This window comes from Neomonachus schauinslandi, chromosome X (assembly GCF_002201575.2).
Source record: "Neomonachus schauinslandi chromosome X, ASM220157v2, whole genome shotgun sequence".
NCBI lineage: Eukaryota > Metazoa > Chordata > Mammalia > Carnivora > Phocidae > Neomonachus > Neomonachus schauinslandi.
Genome location: NC_058419.1, coordinates 20,039,055 through 20,048,778, shown reverse-complemented (window position 1 = coordinate 20,048,778; position 9,724 = coordinate 20,039,055). Strand labels below are relative to the sequence as shown.

The following is a 9,724-nucleotide window of genomic DNA, read 5'->3' as shown; positions in this document are numbered from 1 at the left end:
AGTTGTTGCTTTTAAAATTTGTTGTTTTAAAATGTCATGGTATTTAACTTATTTAAATAAGAAATAATTGATAAGTGGCAAATTTCCCTTGATTTCAGAGATATTATTAAAATAAGGCATTCCAGGACCTCTGAGATTGACAAATCAAAGGCTTCTATAGCGCTGATGACAGGGAGGATGCTTCAGGGAGGAGGCTAGAGTAAAAATAACCCCAGCTCCCTGCTCGTGCCACAGCTGGGTGCTTCAGGGGGAAGCCAGCTTTACGCGTGACTGAGCTGCTGTGGGGCCCTATTTCTAGTTGTCAAGGCGAAGGTTTAGCATCTTCTTTCAACATCCTGGTACTCCAAAGAAGAAATCGAGATGATTCACTAAAGGATTAGAGAGCAAGTAATTCAAAACAGAACACCAAACTGAGGTATAAAAAAGGAATATTTATCTTTGAAAAATACAACTTTGAACACACTACAGACATCTCATTTACAAAGTATTTTCCTGAAATACTCTTCATTGGCTTTGCTTACTTAGTACATTCTTTTATTCTGAATCAAGACTCAAGGGAGGGCATGCTTGTGTTACTATAAACACCAGCAACACCACAGAAGAAAAGATCATCTGTGCCTCAGGATGTTAGCCCCAAATCCTCATCCTTTCTCTTTCGTTTCCATCAAGCAGGACTTCCTGACTGGTCCAGGTACACTGTGCCATTGCAATCTGCTGGAGGGCACCATAGAACTGGAGGTGCCCACGGCCATCGGCGCTCCAGGAGGAGCTGAGCGATTTGCAGGAAGCCTCACACACCCAGGCTCATTCATTACCAAGTTTTCTACTAATACTCATACGAACTGTTCGCAAACATTCAGCTTGAAGTGAACATAGTATTTACAGTGGTACACGGTTTGCAATTCAACACGCTGATGGCAGAAGAAAAGGGACCAACAGACTTCGTAAGAAGGCCAGAGGGAAGGCATATTAAAACGAATCCCTTCTGCTAACGTGTGTGTACGTGCATGTGCACATGTGCACACGTGTGTTTTAATTCATAGAAAACTAAACATGCCCTCCTTTAAACGCAGACTATTTATAAGGTGATTCTGAATAGCACATACACATGCCAGTCACACTGGACACCTGCTTTCTGCGAATACATCTAGATGTTTTTAATCTGATATATTAGAGAAAATAACTTCGGAACATTTGTCAACTTTTGGTTCACAGTAATTTTGCAAAAAGCTACAAACCATGCTTTGTCTTTTAAAAGGGGAGCCTGGCCAGGCACCTTCTAGAAGACGCTGTGTTATTCATTTACTGGCTTACTGGGGATCGGAAAGACCACGTCAGTTATGGAGTACCTAGTGCTCCTCTCATTCCTCTCACCAGTAGCACCATTAATGTGAAGAGAAGTTTTGAAACACAAATCACATACAAATCATCAAAACATTTCAATTAACAGTGTTTAAAAAAATACCAAACTCTACAACAGTAGTACAGACACTGAAAACACCCCAAATACTCTTTAGCCTCAGGCCTTTTTCAGTATCACTAATAAAAGAGACAAGCCACTGACAGAAAGGGAGCAAGTTACAGCGCTTGAGGGTCTGAGTCCGTGTCTTTTTAGGGCCTGTAGCTTGAGGTGCTGCTCTAGGATCCTTATTTTAACTCAAAAGATATCCCGGGAACGACCTGGCAAATTTAAAGCACTTCCCACTTGAAAACCATTGAGAATACAAATCACTTTCTCAGCGCGTCCACCGCACATTTCTCTGCAGGAGCCCAGGCTGTAAGGCCGCGGCATTCAGGTCAGTTTCAGGCCCTCGAAGCCACAGAACTTCCACCTCTTCTCCAGACTGGCTCCGACCCCGGTCATTTCCTGCCTGAAGGTGTGCTGCAGCCGGCCCATGAGACACTCCACGTCGCTGGTGCAGATCTGTGGGCCAGAGAGAGGAGCTCCACTCAGAAGCAGTTCTACCCTGGGCTTCCCAACTGCTGTATGTAGGCAATAATTTATTTACAACAAATTCACCTACTCTACGTGTAGAGTTCAATGAATTTTAGTACATTTATACAATTGGGCAACTCTCACCACTCTTTAGTTTTAGAACATTCCATCACCCACAGAAGGTTCCTTCACACCCCTTTGTAGTCAATCGTTCCTCCCAATCCCTGACTCGGATTTTTTTGCTGTGGTTTTGAATTTTCTGGAAATTTTATATATGTGTAATCATACGATATATGTAGTCTTTTGTGACTAGTTTCTTTCACTTAGCATGACGTTTTGGGGATTGATCACCACCGAGCTTTCTAATGAAAAGAGCTAGTGTCAGTTGTGTGGACAGGCTTGGGTTCATAGCCAGCTGAATGACAGCTGATCGGTGCCGCTGCGCCTGTGTGCAGGCCTACTGAAGCTGCAAAGCCTTTTGGGAGCGGAGGGAGGCAGGGCAGAACTCTTCATACATGCATTGCTTTACAAAGGAAAAATGACAGAAATAAGGAATGCCCTGTATTCCTACTTCTGTGCATCGTCTCCCTCTCCCCACTTCACACACACACACACACACACACACACACACACACACACACAACATACTAACAAAAATCTGTGGACCCCTTTAGGACTTGTTTCAGGTGGTCATCTTGACATGAGTAGCAACCTTCCTAACTGTGAACCTGGGCACTAGGGCTCGACTGAAGAGCACTAGGGGATCCTGAGAGAAACCCTCAGTCGCTGCCACACTGAATGTTCCTGAAGCTGGAGGGAGGGACCCCCCCCTAGTTCTGTTGGCATCATTGCAGGCTCTTTTTGGGAGGCCCTGTCACTACTCCGGCAGGAAGCTGCTCAGGACAAAATGCGCTGAGAGTAGGAGTGAGGTCATGCTTTCTTCCTAGAGCTAGTAGTAGACAATAGCCAGTTAAGTAAAAGATGCACATTGCAGAGTATCATATGGAGTTGAATTCCATTCTAAAAACCATAAACATACAATGTTTACAGATGTATACGTACAATATAGGTGCAGCATGCGTATGGAAAATGGTCTGAAAGAAGATATGCCAAACTGTTAACAGTGATGATCCTGGAAGGGTGGGGCTGGGTCACTTTCACTTTCCCTTCACTGTCTTTCTATCTTGCTTACATTTTAAACATAAAATGTATTTTTTTTTTTTTTTACAATTTTTGAAACAAGGGCCAGATCATTTTTACTGACACAAAGTCCAATTTCATACCACTTCAACCTACCACTTGGTCCTGGTGCTCACATTCGATCCCTCCCTTTGCTGCCAAATGGGCTCTTTAATTGCGGAATGGTATCACTTTCCAGAGCTCAATGACAGGGGCGTGCTGGCTCGAACTAAAACAAATGCCATGAGAAGGATGTCTCACCGCAGCCGGATGCCCACGTGGGCAAGTGCCTCTGTTAAGAGGACATATGCTTAAATGGCTTAACATTTTGGACATCCAACTATCAGGAATCTGCATTTCAGTGGCCATGTCTCAAGAGCTCCAGGTCCTGTGAAATAGTGAATACAATCCACAAGCACATTTAACTGAATGCAGCTTCTGAAAAAAATCTATCCTGAGTTTATTTATTCTGAGGAGTCAAGAGTCCTCTCCTGCTTCTCTGAGGCATCCTTGACTTTCTAGGGAACTAATACTTACTCTTGCCCCTGATGCTTTATGAGGTCCCTCATAGAACAGCATCCCAGGAAGGAAGTGACCCATGAGATCAGCTGGGAGTAGAACTTGAGTCCATGTCACAGACTTACTGTTTCCTCTGTTTTGTTTTAGCTCTTGCCTTGATCATTTCAACATAGGTAATGGCAGTGGTGACATTGACGGCTGGAGTAAGACTTCCAGTTTTGAACATTAACATTTACTAATGGCTAAAGGCCCGGTATCAAAGTATGACTGGTGAGAGATAGTGGGTCATTTGCAGCTTAGATAGAAATTAAAAGACAGGAGGAAAATTCTTCTCAGACTTATCTTGGAAGGAGGGTGGCCAACTCATTCAGGTTTGCCCACAACTTCCTGGTTCTGGCACTGGAAGTCGCGAGTCCTAGGAAACCCCTCAATACCAGGCAAACAGAAGCAGACGGTCATCCTACTTGCAAGAGAGAAGCTCTGCACTGCATTGCAGTGAGACTAGGCGAGGGAAATTTCCTTAGAGCGATTACTAACGACTTACGTGTGCTTGAAGCAAGTACCCTCCCGTCCCTTTGCATGCCCATTTAGCACCCCACGTACCTTATTATCTAGACGGTGCAAGTAGGAACAGATGTATTCAATGCTTGCTCCAAATGGGTGGACATGAAGAAATGTGGAAATAATCCCTATAGTGACAATACCATGGAGGTTACACTCGAGCATTATATTCTTTGAAATAAGAGCTAACTTACATGTACCACATACTACATACTGGGCACTATTCTAAGTTTATATACATTTTATTCATTTAATCTGTACAACAACCCACTGCATATACTGCCTCTCACTACACTATATCCCCATGTAGAAACACTGGCATTGGAGGAGTCACTTCCATCATTTATGATGGCTAAAGACCATTTGAGTTCTACATTTCACAGTGAATTTAGAATTTTATAATGAATTTGGATCATGCTGGCCTTTTGCAATTCTTCTGCACAGTCTTTAAACTGGACGTGAGCTTCTTATGCATTAATAATGTCTTGCTGTTGTGGTAGAAGTACAAATCAGGTACTTTGCCTGATTCACTTCATGCCTCTCACAAGAGAATCTGCTGATTATATTTGGTTTTATTCTGTGAGTAGCTCTGTAAAGAAAAGCCAAACATTTCATTCACTCAAGTGGTCACTAGCATTTGTTTGTGCTTAGAGCTCTAAATCTCTTCAAGTAACACATTTTTTTTAATAGAACTTTACAGCCTCTGGGAATGTGCACAATTTTTACTGAGTTTAACTATGGGGTGATTGGCAGCTATACATACTGCCTTGATTGTTTTGGACATCAGGTTAATTGTTCTAATACTTCTTTCTCTGGCAACACGTAGATCTTAAATTGTTCAAAGGCCTACTATTTCTTTCTTTAGATTTTTTTGAATTCCTCTCCTTTCATAAGATCTTAAGTACATCAAATAGACCCAGAATTGAATTTGCCGAGAACTGCCAGGAAATAAAAGCTAAATTTGATTTGGTTTATAGACTACAACTTGTCTATTCCTTCAAGTGACTGATAAAGAATATCACAAGTTTGAGTTGTAGCTTGAAGTTCAAATCAGTTCTTTGTGAAAATCCTCCAAATATCAGAGGGCAAGGAGGTGGGCTGGGGGATCCGGGAGGAGCTGATGGTAGAGTTCAAAATCTGTTTGAAATGGATGCTATTACTTATAACACTATGTGATTCTTAAATGACGAAGTAAATTGAATTGCTATACACTGACTCAAGCTGAGGAACTTAAATTCTAAAGAAGACAGTTCATGTCCAAAGGAATTCTAGGTGCTACGGCCAAGATAGGCTATCTGTCAAATGCTGAGAAATAACTCCTTAGGTTTCAAAACACTAAGCAGTTTCTGTGGGTTCACACCCGAAGAACCAATTTAAAAAATAGATTTTCCTTTCTCTCTGTCAGCCCAAGACTACATTCTTTAAAAAACAAAATAAGAAACACTTATCTTAAGAATCTTTGTTTCTAAAACTATCCATTCACAGAGGCTTCCTTCTACCCCCAGCTCTTCTCTGACAGGTCTCCCTGTTGCCATGCCAATTTGTTAAAGAACTTTGAGTTGTAAAATGGAAATAAGTTGTCACTTTTCTTTAAGACTCAATGGCAGATCCCCTTGTGCATCTTTATTAACATATCAAAGTGTTAAATCTGACTACAATATCCATTACCAAAGAAGGCAGATAAATCTTCAAAATATGCAGAAGCCAATCAGTGTGGAGAACTTCTGAGATTGGGGTGGGGCTGCTGTGGGGTTCAGCTTCCTAGAAGGCAGCTGGGATTATCTGTTGAGGCCCAGTATCAGCCCCTTGGAAATGACTGAATATTTTAGGACCTCAATCTGCCACTGTTCTCCAAATGGAATATCAAGTCAACAAACATTTGTGCAGAATACTGTAAGTGCAAAACGGTTCTCATTTTACTGAGGGCTTCCTATGGGCTGCACACTGTGCTAAGGGATCCAGATGAATTATCTTATTTAATACTTGCAGCTGCCCTTTGAGACAGGTAATATCATTCTGCCCATTGTGCAGATGGAGGAACTGAAGCTCAGGAAGGAAATGGTAGAGTCAAACGGGAAACCAGGTTTGTCTGACTTCTCAACCATGTGTTCTATCTTGCCTCTCTGGATGATTTTTATATAATGAGAGCAATTCTAGCATTTATCTCGTCTGAGCCAACCAGTGTCACACACCACAGACAGCCTCCTGAGTTATCTGCCAGTAACCTGGAAAAAAATTTCAGAGAGGCATACACTTCCTCCGGAGGCTCATCTGGGAAAGCTCTCTGCCAGTGTCCGCACTATAACCTTGAGTGAGAGGGCTCCGCTATCCTCACATAGAGATTTAAAAAATGTACAACGTGTTTCTCCAGCAGACCCTCTCCTGTGCTTACAACCACACATTTGATGTGGCAGCAACCACAGGAGCTAGAGGAGAATTGGGAGCTGCTGTTACCATTTCTATGAAGTCTATACTTACTCGTGCATTGTCATGCTACATAAATGCCTGGCGGGTATATTCATCTTAGGTGAAACCCTTTCCCCCTCCACCATAGTCAATACATTATATGTGTGTGTTCCTTACCCACGAGCAGTGCTTCACGTTCAGATTTGATAGGGCTGCTGTTCAGGGTCTTCTCAAGAGGGTAGTCACTGTCCTGGCTCGATGTACACAGTCTAGTAGCACAGCTTTCCTGTGGGAATAATATGCTTCCTGGGTCAGTTCACCTTACTGCGTAACAGACTTGGATTCAATTACGCAACAGGGAACTTTTTAACGTAGTACCCCAAAAGCAATACTGTATAATTTTGATGACTGAATGGGAGAGAAAATAGCATTAATTTATGCAAAAGTATCACAGATCATCCCAAACTTCTTTATATGGCTCCAAAACACAGAAAAATTTAGACATTCATCTTTGCCAGGTTTTTTTTTCTCCCCCCACCTTCATCATTCTTGACTCTATAGAGGTAATCTGGGGAACCAGACCCAACATTTACTGCCTACTAGGTGCCAGGCACTGTTAGGTATGTGTTATCTCCATTCTACAAATGAGGAAAGTGAGGCTCAGGTAAATTAGGTAAATTGCCTTAGCCTTAGATCACATTTCTTTTTTTTTTTTTAATCTTTATTTATTTTTATTTTTTTATTTTTTAAGATTTTATTTATTTATTTGAGAGAGAGAGAATGAGAGACAGAGAGCATGAGAGGGAGGAGGGTCAGAGGGAGAAGCAGACTCCCTGCCGAGCAGGGAGCCCGATGCGGGACTCAATCCCGGGACTCCAGGATCATGACCTGAGCCGAAGGCAGTCGCTTAACCAACTGAGCCACCCAGGCGCCCCTAGATCACATTTCTATGATGTGGTAGAGCCTAGATTTCACACCAGGTCATCCACTGCCAAAAGGATTGTTCAATTTTAGGTCCACACTCTGCTAAAGGCAGGTCCCATCTCTGAGTGCAGAATCTACAATGTAGCTAATCTACTCCCAAATAATCAACTGTTGGCTTTTGAACTAAAAATTAGAGCTTCCATTTATTGACTATCAGCTCTTTCTTCTCCCTGATAAGGACATTATCAGTTAGGATATTCCTGACTTCATATCAAGAAATGACCATAACCAAAATATTACTCAGTGGCCTTCTTTGTTGTTGAAAGTTCTCTCTTTCTGAGCATAGCAGGTATGTTTCGTAAGAGATACTCAGGTGAAATTCATGACCGGCAATCAAACTGAAAAATACGTCCAGACCTTCCATGGATCTTTCTTTCTCTCTTTGGGCACTGAGAACATCTTTTCTGTATTACAAATGTGAAGGAAGAGTCTTGAAAAGAAGGAATAAAGGAATCACTGCTTCCAGTCTTACTGCTATTAGAAAAGAAAATGCCGGGGCACCTGGGTGGCTCAGTCGGTTGAGCGTCTGCCTTCGGCTCAGGTCGTGATCTCAGGGTCCTGGGATCGAGCCCCGCATCAGGCTCCTTGCTCAGTGGGGAGCCTGCCTCTCCCTCTCCCACCCCCCTGCTTGTGTTCCCTCTCTCGCTGTGTCTCCTCTGTCAAATAAGTAAATAAAATCTTTAAAAAAAAAAAAAAAAAGAAAAGAAAGAAAAGAAAATGCCGGGGAAATGCTCCTGGCAGGGGCAGATCATGGCTGATTCAAATGCTTTGTCACTCTTCCCTTCCGCAAGCCCTCAGCACAGACAGGTGTCCTGTTTTCTTTAAAGATGCCTTTAAAGCTTCCAGGATGTTGCCCTGAATGAAATGAATGGTCTATGCTGCAAGACATGTTGTTTTGTGGATTTACAGGCGTCCTGGCTATAGTCAGAAGGGAAGCCTTTCTTGATGACCTACTCAATCTTTGGCCTTTAGAATCCAATCCAGGCAGTAACCATCATGCCAAGTTTGATTCAAAATACTGGCTCACTTCTAAGCCATGGGTTGTACATCTCCTTCTAACGTCCTTAAAACATTAAATGATCCAGTAAGCCATTTCTGAAGTGTGAGAGTTTAACAGATTGGGGTTGACTCAAGATGGAAAGGCATCCTGAGAAGTTTTAGCCATCTTGAATAGAAATGTAGCCTTACTGAAACCTGACTTCAGTTTTATTATAGCTGGCATTTAAAAAATTAGAAGGCATATTGAAGAGATGTTTATCACCTTGAATTTTACTGGCAGATTCAAAGAGCTAGCTCTTTCTGCAGTAAGACAGACAGAAGTCACATTGTTATACTGCAAAACACTGACAATAACTCACACTACAGTTTACTGTCAAGAAACCCAAACAAAAACAAAAGAGATCTCTCCTCACCAAAACTTATTGCCTTCCTTTCAAACTGGAATTATTTTTGCAGTCTAACATAATGGTACTTTGCTTCCTAACCTAATTGTGTCAGGCTGAAATATTTGGTCACAAATCAGATTCTCAGAGAATATCAGTTTATAATGAACTGTCATGACTTTTTCTGAAAGAAGCTTTGCTTACAGTAACAGGAAAAAAACATTCTGACTCACATTTTCCTGATTATCAGTTGGCTCTCCTTCCTTATCCTCTTTAGCTGCCACTTCATGGTATATTCAGGTTCAGCATGAAAAACAGACTACGGCACAATACATTAAGTTTCTTCTGTGCCATTTGATCTCGTGCTTCTTTCAATGAAATTTAAAGTGCCAAAATGCCCTTACACTAAAAATGCCCTTAAATTAATTTGTGATGTCAATCCTAAAGAATGATTCTAAGCATAATGTCATTAGCATAACCTCATGTCTATTGCATTTTACGCAAGAAGCAAAACAGCTATATAGCAGCTCTGAGACATTTTAGCAGCTCTGAAAGTATAGGGAAATTCCTGCTACACAGAGCAGCTTTGGCACTTTTCAATTAAATGCTTGATAAATGAATTTCTCTGGGATTGTGCTCATTTCTTTAATAGCACCCACAAAAGTGGAAAGTGAGCTGATTTTATGAAGTGGAAGAATTAAAAGCATATTGCAAATGGCCTCCAGAAGAAAACACTTTCAATCATTTGTTTCAACTA

At 41.7% G+C, this 9,724-nt stretch overlaps 1 protein-coding gene across 2 annotated transcripts in view; it reads right to left on the bottom strand.

Annotated features, from left to right (window-relative positions):
• Positions 1–417: 417 nt before the first annotated feature.
• The window catches only part of ENOX2 (ecto-NOX disulfide-thiol exchanger 2), a 75,204-nt gene continuing 65,897 nt past the window's right edge, over positions 418–9,724 (bottom strand). For both annotated transcript variants that reach the window (XM_021685673.1, XM_021685679.2), the window contains exons 11-13: positions 6,779–6,887; positions 4,238–4,323; positions 418–1,924 (exon numbers count right to left, since the gene is read on the bottom strand). In XM_021685673.1, coding sequence (XP_021541348.1) covers positions 1,793–1,924; positions 4,238–4,323; positions 6,779–6,887 — 327 coding nt within the window. In that variant the 3' untranslated portion in view covers positions 418–1,792. The remainder of the gene's footprint in view (positions 1,925–4,237; positions 4,324–6,778; positions 6,888–9,724) is intronic.